Source organism: Bison bison, unplaced genomic scaffold (assembly GCF_000754665.1).
Source record: "Bison bison bison isolate TAMUID 2011002044 unplaced genomic scaffold, Bison_UMD1.0 scf7180017864040, whole genome shotgun sequence".
NCBI classification, from domain to species: domain Eukaryota; kingdom Metazoa; phylum Chordata; class Mammalia; order Artiodactyla; family Bovidae; genus Bison; species Bison bison.
This window is the reverse complement of record NW_011494612.1, coordinates 1,531,978-1,548,154: the sequence shown is the minus strand read 5'-3', so window position 1 is coordinate 1,548,154 and position 16,177 is coordinate 1,531,978. Positions and strand designations below refer to the sequence as shown.

Below are 16,177 nucleotides of genomic sequence, written 5' to 3'. Positions count from 1 at the left end.
CAGGTCAGGTGGTCTGGTATTCCCATCTCTTTAAGAATTTTCCAGTTTATTGTGATCCACACAGTCAAAGGCTTTGGCATAGTCAATAAAACAGAAGTAGATGTTTTTCTGGAACTCTCTTGGTTTTTCAGTGGTCCAGCAGATGTTGGCAATTTGATCTCTGTTTCCTCTGCCTTTTCTAAAACCAACTTGAACATCTGGAAGTTCATAGCTGGAAGTTCATATTGCTGAAGCCTGGCTTGGAGAATTTTGAGCATTACTTTACTAGCATGTGAGATGAGTGCAATTGTGCGATAGTTTGAGCATTCTTTGGCATTGCCTTTCTTTGGGATTAGAATGAAAACTGACCTTTTCCAGTCCTGTGGCCACTGCTGAGTTTTCCAAATTTGCTGGCATATTGAGTGCAGCACTTTCACAGCATCATCTTTCAGGATTTGAAATAATTCAACTGGAATTCCATCACCTCCACTAGCTTTGTTCATAGTGATACTTTCTAAGGCCCACTTGACTTCATGTTCCAGGATGTCTGGCTCTAGGTGAGTGATCACGCCATCATGGTTATCTAGGTCATTAAGATCTTTTTTGTATAGTTCTTCTGTGTATTCTTGTCACCTCTTCTTAATATCTTCTGCTTCTGTTAGGTCCATACCATTTCTATTCTTTATTGAGCCCATCTTTGCATGAAATGTTCCCTTGGTATCTCTAATTTTCTTAAAGAGATCTCTAGTCTTTCCCATTCTGTTGTTTTCCTCTATTTCTTTGCATTGATCACTGAGGAAGGCTTTCTCATCTCTCCTTGCTCTTCTTTGGGACTCTGCATTCACAGCCATGTGCAGAATGTCAAAAAGTTGCAGTCTTCCAGTGTGTCTATTTCATGCTGAGATCAAACTTGATGACACCCTGCCTTCTTTTATTTTCTAATTTATTTACTTTAATGGAAGGATAATTGCTTTACAGTGTTGTGTTGGTTTCCTCCATACATCTACATGAATCAGCCATAGTTACGCATATGTCTCCTCCCTCTTGAACGTCCCTCCCATCTTCTACCCCATCCCACCCGTCTAGGTTGTCATAGAGAACCAGGTTGAGCTCCCTGTATTATACAGCAACTTCCCATTAGCTATCTATTTTACGTACACACTTTGCCTTCTTATTCCAGTTCTTGCACTTTAAACAGGTATTCTATTTGTGCTCCACTTAGTGTAAAGTTTTTGCATTTTGAGCTTTTTTTCTTGGTGATTTTCACTTTTTAAAATGGTTCCCCAAGTGTAGTATAAAGTTCTGTCTAAGTGCAAGAAGGCTATGCTGTGCCTTTTGGAGAAAATACATGTGTTAGATAAGCTCCATTCAGTCATAAGTTATACTGCTGTAGGCCATGAATTCAATGTTAATGAATTAACAATATATATTAAAATGTCTTTCAATGGAAACAGACATAAAACAAAATTACAATTTGACCAGTTGATGAAAATATTGTGACCAGAGGCTCACAGAAACCTAACAGTGTCTTTCCATAAAAGTCATCATTCAGTATCTGCTAATTTTGTGTTTGTAGAACATAACCATTATAGTACATAACTATCATGAATAACCAAAATCAGCTTATAAGGTTTCACTGGTTTTGTAATTCTGTGTTCATAGAGGTGATTTCTTGCTCTTGGATTAAAGTGTTACTGTGATACTATTTTACTGGCAGTGCTAAACTCTCCTCAGGTATTCGTCTATTTTCTCTAAACTACTATATTCATTTCCTATTGATGCTATAACAAATTACCACAAACTTAGTATCATAAAACTCATAACTATATTATTTTACAGTTCTACAGCTCAGAATTCCAAAATGGGTTTTCTAGAGCTAATATAAAGGTATGGTCAAGATGGTTTTCCTTCTGGAGACCCTCTGTTTCCTTGCCTTGTCCAGCTTTTAGAGGTCACCTGCATGCTTGGTTCACAGTCCTGTGTCACTCTGACCTCTGCATCCACCATCATATCAAATCTCTGGCTTTCCTGCTTCCCTCTGTCAATTACAAGGACATCTGTGATTGAGGATGTCAACTTGCAGATCTGTCAATTATTTGCTCCGCAGCCCAAATTCACTTCAGTATAACACCATTGTAAGGTAGAAGGTATTCTTTGCATCTTGGAAGAATTGCTGATGAGATTTACCTTTGAGGGTAGCACAATGGTCTCTTTCACTGATATCTTATTTTTGTTCTTGTTTCTAGCCCTCAGAGCCCAGTCAAACCATTTGTATGTCCAGAGAAGAGTTTGTGCAGAGGATGACAGAGATTGTTGGTTGGGGTACAAAGGAAGAATGTGGAGAGCTCTTTGATAAAGTGGATGTGGCCCAAGAGGGCTTCATTAATTGGGACAAGCTGACTTCATTTCTGCTGTTAACACTTTATGAGAAAGATGAACAAGCAAAGGCAACTGTGGTTCCCCAGTGGAGAGACCTTGAATTTCTCCCAGTGAAACACAAGGATACCATCCAAAGAGTAATTTTCTTAAAAAGTTCAAGTCGTTATCTGACCATAAGTAAGGAAGGTTCAGTAGGAATCTGGGGAGAGAATTTAAAGCTACAAGAAACGCTTCCCATCACTTCAGATGCCACCAAACTAAAGCACCTGTGGGTGACAAGTATGGTTTCTCTGGAAAATGTAAACAAGGTACAGAAGCTGTATAAATAAATTTATTGCTTGTTAAAGGGGGGAAATGATGGGACAGGACTCCTGATAAATAGCAAGTGTAACACTAGCAGTGATAGAGAACTGCATTATTCTTCCATACCTTTAATACGACCTGGAGGGAACACAAGTCAAGCTAAGTGAATATTTCCATTTCCCAAACTTTTCTGTTGTGTGCCTTTAAATGACAAAACCGGTGGTGACTCAGATTCTTGGCTCTGTCCCCCAGGAGGTCAGTGTACATTACTAGTTGATAAGACCTTTATACCTCTGTAGTTTTTAGCAGTCTGAAAGTATATACATTTATATGCAGAGTTGAGAGGCTGTATAAGTGCAAGGCACAGATCAGAAAATTTCAGGAAACCGCTGATCTGATTTTGACTGCTGGATTAGTCAGTTTCTTAATTTTGATGGGTAGGGCCCATTCAGTCCAGATACCCTCATGTAACCATACCTATATGGAAGATAACATACTGAAAGGAAAGTCAGTTTCTGAGGGAATAATGAAGCTTAAATAACCCATATTCTTCTTATATTACATTAAACAGATGGTAAATTTTACTATGAAAAAATTAAAGTGCACACACAAGCAGAGATAATCCCATTAAGAGCCAGTATTCATCCTTAGCCATTTCCAATTCACAGCCCTCCTGTTTCTTCTACATCTCCCCTTTATACTGAAATCCAAAATTCCAATCATTTAATCTGTAAATACTTAAGTATTTCTGAAAAATATCTCTTTAGCACAACCATAATACTGTATCACATTTTATACCAATAACAATAACTCCTTAATATAATGAAATATCCAGTCATGAACATATTTCATTGTCTTATGATTTTTTAATAGTTTGTCATTTGTTTTGATAGTTTGTTTGACTCAAGATATGAATAAGGTCCAAACATTATGAATGGTTGATATGCCTTTTTTGATTCACACCTTTTCCTCCATCTCATTTCTGTTTTGTATTTTGTTGTTGTTGCTATTGCTATTGTTCAAGAAGCTAAGTGTTTGTCCTTTGGAGTTTCTCACAGTCTAAATTTCTCAGACTGTTTGCATGGGGTTGTTTAACATGGCCACTTGCTCTCCGTGTTTCCAGTAAATTGGTCCTCTAGTTGAAAGCCTTGATCATTTGTATATTTTGGAAGAGGTGTTCTTCAGTCACAGGGCATAGAATGCCTGGTTCCATCTCTTCTTGGGATGTTAACAGATATTATGGATTATTCTTAGATACATCAATTTATCAGGAGTTGCAAGATGGTGATATTCTAATTTCATCATTTCCTTTTTCTTTATAAGCTAAGTACCTCTATAAAATAAAGAAACTTCCTGTCATTAGCTACTGTGTAATACAAATTGTTAACAAAAGCAGAATAAATGCCCAGGTCTTTCCTTTTATTCACCAGTATTCAAAATAATTAGCTAGTTTTCTAATGAGATGAAAAATGAGTGCTATATCATTATTGTTATCAATATCATTATAAACTCATGGGTTTAAACAAACTTGATATATCTCAATCCACTGAGTTATTATCCTGCCCCCTAAATTATACCATCTTTGGACAATGGAACTAATACAAGTTAGTCTTTTCTGATATAACCCTATCTGTCTTTCAAAGCTTCCTCGTTTGCTGGTTAGACTAGACGTTCCAGGATCATCTTGTGTATTTATTAGAGCAGACCCAGGACCAGCCATTTGAATGGCTCCAAGAGCCAGATTCTTTCAAGTGGGGAATAGCATGTTCTACTGCCAAGAATCATCAAAAAATAATCATCATGAACATTAGCTTTCTATGTACACATGCCTTGCTCTGTTAATCATCTCCAGATCACCTTGTTGTTCAGTCACAAAGTGGTTTCCGACTCTGTGACCCCATGGACTGCAGCTTGTCAGGTTTCCCTGTCCTTCACTATCTCCTGGAGCTTGTTCAAATGAATTTTCATTGATTCCATGATGCCGTCCAATCATCTCATTCTCTGTCACCCCCTTCTCTCTTGTCCTCAGTCTTTCCCAACATCAGGGTCTTTTCCAATGAGTACTCTTGGCATCAGGTGGCCAAAGTGTTGGAGCTTCAGCTTCAGTCCTTCTGATGAATAATCACTTTTGAGGGGATTTATTTCCATTTTAAGAGAGACTGGGCAAGGAGAGGTTGTGAAACGTGCCCCATGTCACACAGGATGCAATCAGCGTTGCAAGATTTGTAAACTAAGGTGGCTTGATTTCAGAACCTGTGCTTCAGAATCTTTGCTGTGTCCCTAGTGGCAGTTGACATCATATCCAGTTCTTTCTTGCTAAGGATCTGATGTTAATGTTTAGCTGGCGTGGATTAAAAATGTTTCTAGTTTATCCTTTTTTTGGTATGTGTGTAGCATTCTGTGCGTGAGTGTGTACTAAGTTGCTTCAGTCATGTCCTATTTTTTGCAATCCTATGGACTGTAGCCTGCCAGGCTCCTCTGTCCCTGGGATTCTCCAGGCAAGAATACTGGTGTAAGTTGCTGTGACTTCCTCCAGGGAATCTTCCCAACCCAGGGACTGAACCCACATCTCTTACATCTCCTGCATTGCCTGGGTTCTTTACCACTAGCACCACCTGGGAAGCCCTTGTAACATTCTGTATTATCATGTAATGCTTGTGTTGGTATTGGGTAATGACTATGTTGCACTGTTTCTGCTTTCCAGGACTGATCATTAAATCTTAGCCTTTCCTTTGTTTAGGAAAGCTTTGTTTAGGTGTGATTATACAAAATCCACTGCATATATTAAAAGTATCCAAGTTGAAAGATTTTAATATATGTACATAGCTGTGAAAAATCAATAGTATGATGAAGATAATGAATGCGTTTTTTCACCCTCAGATTTTCCTAGAGTAGTTTTGTAATCCTTCATCCAGCCCCTCCCTTCCTTACTTGTCAAGTAACCACTGGTACGCTTTCTGTCACTATAGACTAGTTTGCATTTTCTCATCTGTTATGTAATTGACATTATACAGTGTATACACTTTCCTTTTATGGTCTGGCTTCTTTAACATAATTAGCATAATTATTTTGAGATTCATCTATGCTGTTGGATATATGAGAAATTTATCTTTTATGGTTGTGTAATATTCCATTTTTGATATAACATATCCTCGCCAATACTTGGTATGATCAAGTTTTTTCCTTTCTCTTAATATTAGCCCTTTTAGTAGGTTTGTTGGAGAAGGCGATGACAGCCCACTCCAGTACTCTTGCCTGGAAAAGCCCACAGACAGAGGAGCCTGGTAGGCTGCAGTCCATGGGGTCGCGAAGAGTCAGACACGACTGAATGACTTCACTTTCACTTTTCACTTTCAGGCATTGGAGAAGGAAATGGCAACCCACTCCAATATTCTTGCCTGGAGACTCCCAGGGACGGGGGAGCCTGGTGGGCTGCTGTCTATGGGGTCGCACAGAGTCGGACACGACTAAAGCGACTTAGCAGTAGGTTTGTATTTTGTTTTATTGAGGTTTGATTTCACTTTTCCCTAATGAGTAATAATGTTGAGCATATTTTCATGTGCTCGTTTCCTACCTATATATCCTTTTCAGTGAAGTGTTTGTTCAAATTCTTTGACCATTTTTATTGGGTTTATTTTGTTATTATTGAGTTTTGAGAATTCTGTACATATTCTATGTATGTGCAATTATGTGATAGATAATTTACAAATATTGTATCCCAGTTTGTGCTTTTTCTTTTCATTCTGTTAACATCCTCTTTGATAATTTCATTTTCAGATTGTCCATTGCTAATTAATATAAATAGATTTATAAACTTGATCTTATACCCTGCAACTTTGCTGAATTCATTTATTAGTTTTAATTGGTTTTGCTGTTGTTTATTTTTCATGCCTAATTTCCCTGGATAGAAACTCTAGCACAGCGTTGAATAGAAGTGGTGAGAGTGAACATCCTTGTTTTATTTCTGATCTTAGGGAGAATACATTGTTGTTCACCATCAAGTATAATATCAGCTGTAGATTTTTGCTTTCTTGTACAATCTCTTTATCAAATTTCTTTCTGTTCCTGATTTGTTGAATATTTTTATCATGAAAATGCATTGGGCTTCGTGAAATGCTTTTTTGCAGACATTGAGTTGATAATATAGCCTTTCTCCTTTATTCTTTTAATATGGTGTATTACATTAGTTGATATTTGTATGTTAAACTAACCTGGAATTCCTGGTGTTGGGAATAACATGTATATCAGAAGTATCTCAGATGAACTGAGTAACTCACCAAAATGTCCAAAGCCCTCACCTTAAATACCATCTTTGTTGTTGATGTTGTTTGGTTGCTAAGTCATGTCTGACTCTTTGCAACCCCATGGATTGCAGCATGTCACACCTCCCTGTCCTTCACTATCTCCCAGAGTTTGCTCAAACTTATACCCATTGAGTCGGTGATACCATCCAACCCTCTCATTCTCTGTCAACCCCTTCTCCTCCTTCAGTCTTTCTGAGTATCAGAGTCTTTTCCTATGAGTCAACTCTTCATATCAGGTGGCCGAAGTATTGGAGCTTCAGCCTCAGTATCAGTCCTTCCAATGAATATTCAGGGTTGATTTCCTTTAGGATTGACTGATCACCTTGCAGTCCAAGGGGCTCTCAAGAGTCTTTTCCAGAAACACAGTTCAAAAGCATCAACTCTTTGGCACTCAACTCAGCCTTCTTTATGGTCCAACTCACATCTGTATAGTGGAAAAACCGTATCTTAGACCATACAGACCTCTGTTGGCAAAGTAATGTCTCTGTTTTTTAATATGCTGTCTAGGTTGTTAAAAATACCATCTTTAGGAAAGACAGAAGAGGGTGTTGGAGTGGTGGTTTAGTATTTCGAAGGGGATAAAGACAATTTACATGAAGACCGAAAAGTAAATTTTTGGTGTACAAAGGTTTGCTGGGCCATACAGTGATGCTGGGACCTGGAGTAACTCTGATCTCTAGACCCTGAGTTTCTGCCACCACACACAACTAGCCTGTAGTCTTTGCAGATATCTCTGGTGACACCTCTGTTCTGGTTTTTGTTGTTGTTCAGTCGCTCAGTCATGTCCGACTCTTTGCGACCCCATGGACTGTAGCATGCCAGGCTTCCCTGTCCTTCATTGTCTCCTGAAGCTTCCTCAAATTCACGTCCATTGAGTCAGTGATGCCTTCCAACCATATCATCCTCTGTTGCCCCTTCTCTTCCTGCCCTCAATTTTTCCAACATCAGAGTCTTTTCCAGTCAGTTGGTTCTTCACATCAAGTGGCCAAAGTATTGGAGATTCACCTTCAGCATCAGTCCTTCCAAAAAATATTCAGGATTGATTTCCTTTAGGATTGATTAGTTTGATCTCCTTGCAGTCCAAGGAACTCTCCAGAGTCTTTTCCAACACTACAGTTCAAAAGCATCAATTCTTCACTCAGCCTTCTTTAAGGTCCAACTCTCACATCCATACATGACTACTGGAAAAACCATAGTTTTGACTTATATGGACCTTTGTCAGCAAAGTAATGTCTCTGTTTTTTAATATACTATCTAGGTTTGTCATAGCTTTTATTCCAAGGAGTAAGCCTCTTTTTATTTCATGACTTCAGTCAACATCTACAGTGATTTTGGAGCCCAAGAAAATAAAGTCTGTCACTGTTTCCATTTTTCCCCATCCATTTTCCATGAAGCGATGGGACTGAATGATTTGCATGTCTTCTTTTCATTTTCATTTCACTAAATCCATCAAAAATGTTTTCTGATTTTATTCTTTGTTACTTTAGATAGCAGTGGCTTTTACAAGTAAAGAGATTTGTTTCTATGATCTACTGTCCAAAGAAGAATTTCCTTGTCAATATAAACTCCAAGGCCTGAAAGGAACACCAATTTGTATGGATTATTGGTACAATCCTCTTGATGCCAATGAGTCAATTCTTTCTTTTGGGGACATAACTGGAAAGGTAAGTGAGGGGAGGATAAGGTTGAACATTATGGATTCAATCATCAAACTATAGCTCAAAATAGAAGTAGAGTGCAATGAATGTGATCTCCTAATTGAACTGCTTTATAGATGACAAGGCCACATACCATGGATATGAAAAGATGGACTAGGTCATAGTTCCTCTTCTTGCCTATGAAAACCAATCTTCACTGTGGTTTTCTTGCCTAGGTATAGACTCATTTTCTTTGTTTAGGAAAGAGTATTTGCTAACTTTTTCACCATAGGATGCTTAATCTATTAGATTCCAATGTGAATCAGCATATAACGCTAAATGTCTAAAGTTATGTCTCACAACCGTTTCATATTGATTATTCAGATTTTTATTCACAAAGTTTCAGGCTTCTCAGTAGCAGACTCCCTGGACATGCTTATTTCCTGTCTCAAGTGACGAAGGAATAGATGCATTAAAGAGAGCAGCACCAAACCTCAGACACTGCATACAGTGATTTCTGTTTTTCCATCAAATTCTATGACTCTGAAAAATGATTTTTAATGAATGACAAAGACAGAATATGTCTATGAATGCTGAAATAGTCTAATTTGAACAATTTCATTTCGTAATTATGTAAGTTTTTCATCCTTACTGTTTTTAATGACAAATATATCATAAAAGCAAACAAATAAATGCCCTTGGTAATTGCCTTAGCAACCTTGTAGTGTCATGCCTTTCAATATAACTGCCTGTGACCTTTAAATAATATTAAATAAATGCCTATTTGTTCAATATCTATTCCTTATTAATCTTAAAAAACATAGAATCTTCTATCGACAATCACCCTATGCTTATTTATTTTTCTTGCAATGTCTCTCTCAAGGTTCAAGTAATTGCTTTCACAACGGCCTTGATTTCCCTTTTTGAGCATCCTGCTGGTGCATGTGAAGATGAAGAAGCAACAGTGACCATTAACTGGGCAGAGCTGTGCTCTGGACATCACAAATGTTGCTATACGTTAGGGCACAAACTTCATCATGGAGACTGGGTCAGACAAGGTACTTAACCTAAACAGCGATGAAACAATCACCTTAGCCTTCTACATTTGTATTTTTTTCATGAAAATATTTCACATACAGTGTTCAAGTCTAGAAACTAATCATTGATTCCCAGGAGGTTCTGACCTGAACTCTGCTATCCCCTACATGCTAGCAGGAATTACTTCTTTCTTTCTAAAATTTATGCCTCATACAATTAATTCAGATGGACTGTGCAGTCAAGAAATCTCAAGAGAGAGGAGAAAATTATCACAGAATCCATTTAACTTCACCCCAACTCTGATCCTAACTAATTTTGTGTAGTCACATTCGGATCTACTTAATAAAAGAATTTAACAAGAGCCCTTAAAACACTCCCTTGTTTTCTTTATATTCTCATGAGAGGTGTATTAGTTTGACTGTCTTCAAAATGGAATCTTCTTAATTTTCTTTTCTTGTTTCTCTTTTTCTATGTAATGACTGAACTGCTTTGATCTAGAGTACTTGAGTGGCAGTTCTCTGTGAGATAGGAGTGTGTTATAAAACAGTATCTATGGAAGGTCAGGACTTTTTTAAAACCTAGTCAACAATGAGTTTGCTAATTTTGTATTATGCCTAACTTTTACAAAATTTGCATATGATGGTTTAAGATCCAAATGTGCAGTATCTGCTCTGATATCTGTTTTGGTCCAGACACTAAGAGTATGGTATTTTTCTCACTTTAAAACTATTACATAAACAATACTCACTGAAAAGAATGGATCAGTCTCATTGTTATATTGCAGGTATATTCTTAATGTACTTTGAAGAAGAGATAGTCAAAATGGACCCAACAATTGGCTGGTGTGATAGCTTTACCCTCTTTGAGTTTTAGGAGTTTGGAACTAACTCTTTAATGCATGACCCATGATAATAATATCCCACATGATGAACTGTATGTAAGTTCTGCATTTTTTTCTTTGGTACAAATCATACCATGTCTTTTGTAATTTCTGTGCTGTGTTGTGCTTAGTCGCTCAGTCATGTCTGACTCTTTGTGACCCTATGGATGGTAGCCTACCAGGCTCCTCTGTCCATGGGGATTCTCCAGGTAAGAATAGTGGAGTGGGTTGCCATGCCCTCCTCCTCCAGGGAATCTTCCCAACCCAGGAATCAAATCGGGGTCTCCTGCATTGGAGACAGATTCTTTAACAGCTGAGCTACCTGGGAAGCCCTTTGTACTTTCTACCTACCCTTAATTCTCACATGATATTAATCATGGGTAAACAAAAAATAAAATTTTTGGTCATCCACTATGTGTGACAGGCACAAAATTCTGTGTTATGTTTTCATAACATGGAAACAAGTAAGTACTAGAAAGTGAAGAGAGTACTTGAAAGTGATGGAAGGTGTTACAGCTGCTTCCAAACAAGTATTATATTTTCATATATAAACTAAAGACTTAATATTTTTTGTGCTTTAAAACTGTCTTAGACATTGGTGGCAATAGAAGAAAGATAAATTATAGACTTATTTCAAAAAACTTAATATACAAATAAGAATGAAAGAGTAATATAAAATAACTTATTTAAACATTGTACAGTGGTGCTGAAAATTAACTACTAAGTCATATAAACAAGATTTTGCCTCTTTCGGAATTTGTAAGCAGGAAAAGACATGAGAAAAAGCTTCAGGGGTCAGTGGAGGTAGTTGAAGGATGAATGAGGGGAGAGGAAGAGAGCACAGTGAACATGAGGAAATATAGGCAAGCAGGCATAGTAATGCAGCAGAGATGAACATGAATAGATTAGACATGGAGTATTAAGAAAATAACAATGCCAAGGTCGACAGGGATATCTATTGGAAGATCTTGACAACCAGACCAAGTTCACATTTAACAGAAAAACGAAACAGTGATGCACTGAAGGTTTTTGAGGAAATCTGTGCAGACTTGATACAGATAGCGTTTAGGAAAAGTTTATTTAATAGTTCTGTCCAGCATAGATTGGAGGACAGAGAAAGAAACTGCAATCAAATTGGCTAGTTGGTCATGAGAAAATGGAAATGATAAAGCAAGGAGAGAAACAGGCAGCCTTTAGAAATGGGGTCCTCAGAACTCAAGGTCGGAAATGTGGAGTGATGAACAATATTAGAGTATCTTATAATGACTTCGATTCCCAAGTAGGGAAATGTTCTTTTTACAGATGACAGATGCTCTCTGGGGGCCAATGCTTGGACTCTCCCTAGCTCACTTTCTCAATGTTGACTACTTCTGAAGGAGTATTTATTCTGAGATATTCTAGATCTGCCACCAAAGAAGAATCTTCCTTGCCAGTATTACTACTGAAACTTCTCTTCCCTTTGTCAAGCATCATATTTGTCTCTTCAGCCATCACGTGCAGGTGGACTCTTCCTCGTGTAATTTGCAAGCTCCTCAGTTCAGGCTCTGCTCTTGGGTTCCTATAAACTTCTGTTCTCATATCAGAATCTTGGTTCTGTCATAACCTTCCTAACCCCAGCAGGAAGTTTGGATGCCTGACATGCAAATCACACTTATACAGAAACTGAAAATTAAAACACTGTATTTAGGGCAGGAAATATGTCCTTTATTCTCATTAGGGTGCACTCTAACACATAGTACAATGTTCTTATGGTCCTTCCATTTCTCACTGATTTTAAGCAATTTGATTGTAATGTGCCTTAGTTTTCTTGGTGTGTGTGTGTGTGTTTATGCTGTTTAAAATTCACTGAGATTCTCAGATATGTGGATTTAGAATATTCATTAAATTTGAAAATGTTTCTATTGTTATTTTTTCCAAAGGTTTCTGTTTCTCTCTTTTTCCCCCAGGGACTTCCATTATTTATATGTAAAATGCTTGATATTGTCCTACAAGTTATGGAGGCTTTTTCATTTTTATTCAACAATTTTTTTTTAAATAACTATGCTTTAGATTTGTGTGTGTGTGTGTTCAGTTGCATTTGATTCTTTGTGACCCCATGGACTGTAGCCCACCAGGCTCCTCTGTTCATGGAATTTTCCAGGCAAGAACAACAGAGTGGGTTGCCATGCCCTCCTCTAGGGGATCTTCCTGACCCAGGGGTTGAACCTGCATTTCTCATGTCTCCTGGATTGACAGGCTGGTTCTTTACCACTGCGCCACCTGGGGAACCCATGCTTTAGTTGAGTTAGGTTCTATTACTGTGCCTTCAAATTCCTGGATCTTTTTGTCTTGAGATATTGCAGAGTGGTTTCAAAGGTGAGTGAGGCTGCCTCTGTGGTTCAGGTGAGCCAGCATGCCCCGGCCTAATGCCTTGGTGGGGGAACCTGGCAGAGACCTGGTGTAGGCTGCATCCAATGGAGCCCTGACATGAGTGGAGCCACCTTAGAGAGCTGTGGCATGGGTGGGGCCACTGCCACAGCACGGACAGTAACTTTGAGGGTGACATTGCTATCCCAGTGGGTCTGGAAGGCAGATAACCAGACCAAGAGGGCTATTCTTGATCCATAATGTTTAATGGAGGTTTCCTTGTCAGGTTTTGTATTTACTTGAGACCTATCACTTCCTTTTTCCTCTCTTTTGGAATAGAAATACTTATCACATGCCTGTTCTACCATTCTATTTTGGAAGCATAGAACTCACTTGGTTCCACAGTTCATAGCTTGGAGAAGGATTTGCCTCAGGATGGATTGATTGTATCCTGAGTCCTACCCAAGTCTGGTTTAGATATTTAGATGAGATTTGAACTTAAGACTTTAATGTTCTTGTTGGAATGAGTTAAGACTTTCAGGATTGTTGAGATGTATTTTTCGTGTGATAAGGACATGAATTGGGGGAGAGGGCTAGGGGAAGAATGTATGGACTGGCGTTTTGTGTCCCCTCCCCTCAAATTCACATGTTGAAGTCCTAATCCCAGTCCTCCCTTCTCATGATTGTGCCTTTGGGACATGATTAAGTCTTGAAGGTGTGGCTCTCATGAATAAGATTTGTTGTTCAGTCACTAAGTCATGTCCAACTCTTGCGACCCCATGGACTGTAGCCTGCCTGGCTCCTTTGTCCATGGGATTCTCCAGACAAGAACACTGGAGTGCGTTGCCATTGCCTGCTCCAGGGTATATTCCTGACCCAGGAATCGATCCTGTTGTTCTCCATTGGCATGTGGGACAGGTATCCTTTACTGCCGAGGCACCAGGACAGCCCCATGAATAGGATTCAGTTCAGTTCAGTTCAGTTGCTCAGTCGTGTCCAACTCTTTGTGACCCCATGAACTGTAGCACTCCAGGCCTCCGTGTCCATCACCAACTCCCGGAGTTCACTCAAACTCATGTCCATCGAGTCGGTGATGCCATCCAGCCATCTCATCCTCTGTCATCCCCTTCTCCTCCTGCCCCCAATCCCTCCCAGCATCAGGGTCTTTTCCAATGAGTCAACTCTTCACATGAGGTGGCCAAAGGATTGGAGTTTCAGCTTTAGCGTCAGTTCTTCCAATGAACACCCAGGACTGATATCCTTTAGGATGGACTGGTTGGATCTCCTTGCAGTCCAAGGGACTCTCAAGAGTCTTCTCCAATACCACAGTTCAAAAGCATCAATTCTTCGGTGCTTTCTTCACAGTCCAACTCTCACATCCATATATGACCACTGTAAAAACCATAGCCTTGACTAGACAGACCTTTGTTGGCAAAGTAATGTCTCTGCTTTTGAATATGCTATCTAGGTTGGTCATTACTTTCCTTACAAGGAGTAAGCGTCTTTTAATTTCATGGCTGCAAATCACCATCTGCAGTGATTTTGGAGACAAAAAAATAAAATCTGATACTGTTTCCACTGTTTCCCCATCTATTTCCCATGAAGTGATGGGACCAGATGCCATGATCTTCATTTTCTGAATGTTGAGCTTTAAGCCAACTTTGTCACTGTCCTCTTTCACTTTCATCAAGAGGCTTTTTAGTTCCTCTTCACTATCTGCCGTAAGGGTGGTGTCCTCTGCGTATCTGAGGTTATTGATATTTCTCCCAACAATCTTGATTCCAGCTTGTGCTTCTTCTATCCCAGTGTTTCTCATGAGGTACTTTGCATATAAGTTAAATAAGCAGGATGACTATGATTAGTGCCTTTATAAAAGAGACGCCAGAGGATTCTCTCACTTCTTCCCCATGTGAGGGCCCAGTGAGGAGAGGGCATCTGTGAACTAAAATGTGGACCCTAACCAGACGCCGAATCTGTCAGGATCTTGGTCCTGGATGTCCTAGCCTCCCGAACTGTGGGAGATAAACATTTGCTGTTTACATTACTAGGTCTCTACATTTTCTTATAGCAGCCTGGAGTAAGACATTGGGCAAATATTATTAAAATATTTAAAAAGAAAAGAGAAACCAAGAGAAATCTTGCTAAATATTGGTTGCCTTCTTTTTTTTTAAGAGGGATAATTTATGGTAAAGAGAAAATGTCAAAGTGAGAAAAATACATTTACCAATAATGTGTAGTTTAATACTTTGCAATGGCTGTTGAGGAAAATGTAGTAGAAGAGACGATAACTGAAAAAGGAGAAAGTAGAGTGTGTAGAAAGGTGAAGTATATATATAAGATTCTCTTCTTTCAAAGTTGAGATTTGAAAGGGGATCTGCTTCAGTTTAAGGCAATGGGTGACTGCCTTTCTCCAGGTTTAGTCACTGGGACTTGAAGCTTAACTACAACTGTTTCTTGGCTTCTTTGCAACTCAGGTGTTTTGCTATGAGACAAAGGGAGGAAGGCTGAAATGAGGAGGCAGAAAAAAGAGGACAGCAGGCTGGAATCAAACACAGGACGATGGTCTTGGTAGCAATTATGCTCCTTGGTCTGCTAGCCTTGCTCTGTCAGGAGCAAGCAAACACTGGTTGCTTTCAAGTGAGGCTTTTTTTGACCCCAGCAGCATGAACTGATATTCTTAGACCTCCTCGAGGAACATTTTTACTGATTTCCATCTCAGTGTGAGGAGGGAATATACAACAGACAAAAGAAGCTAATACATGGACAAGCTTGGTAATACTGTTTCACTGAAGCTAAGATAAAGGTATCTGTAAAACTGAAATATAAGAAATACTCACTTTCAGACATAAGGATATTAGCTTACTGCTTTGAGATAAGGTTAGGTTTATTTAAAACTTTGAAGGAGAAAATGCTTTCATCTCATCTGAGTGGTTCTGTGTTGTATCTTAATGGAAAAATAATTACCTTCTGAAATGTAAAGTAAGTGCGGAGTAAGTACAGAGATTTTGAGCAATAGTGGCAAGACATAAATGTCTTGAACCTCAGAGAATTTTCTCTCTCTTATTTGATCATAAAGAATTGCTTTTTCATATAGATAATATCATTGGAAACCTTGAAACCCACAGACTGGAAGTTCAGCTCTGGAAAGAGTGAATATTAAATTGCCTACAATAAATATAATTGCTTTTCTTTATTATGTTGGAAGGTGTTTTGCCCTCTTTGTTTGACTATGGCTATGAGAAGGTACAAAACAGTTTGAACTGATAAAATCACTAATTGCTGAGCTGATTAATGAAAGGGTGCCAGAGAAT

General features: G+C 38.7%; 1 protein-coding gene across 1 annotated transcript in view; it reads left to right on the top strand.

The window, feature by feature from the left end:
* Window positions 1-16,177, top strand: part of WDR49 (WD repeat domain 49) — a gene marked incomplete at its 3' end in the record, with an annotated part of 164,645 nt that overhangs the window by 31,070 nt on the left and 117,398 nt on the right. Inside the window, exons 2-4 of the mRNA XM_010835277.1 lie at window positions 2,226-2,666; window positions 8,453-8,629; window positions 9,486-9,660. Of these exons, the coding sequence (XP_010833579.1) occupies window positions 2,226-2,666; window positions 8,453-8,629; window positions 9,486-9,660 (793 nt within the window). The remainder of the gene's footprint in view (window positions 1-2,225; window positions 2,667-8,452; window positions 8,630-9,485; window positions 9,661-16,177) is intronic.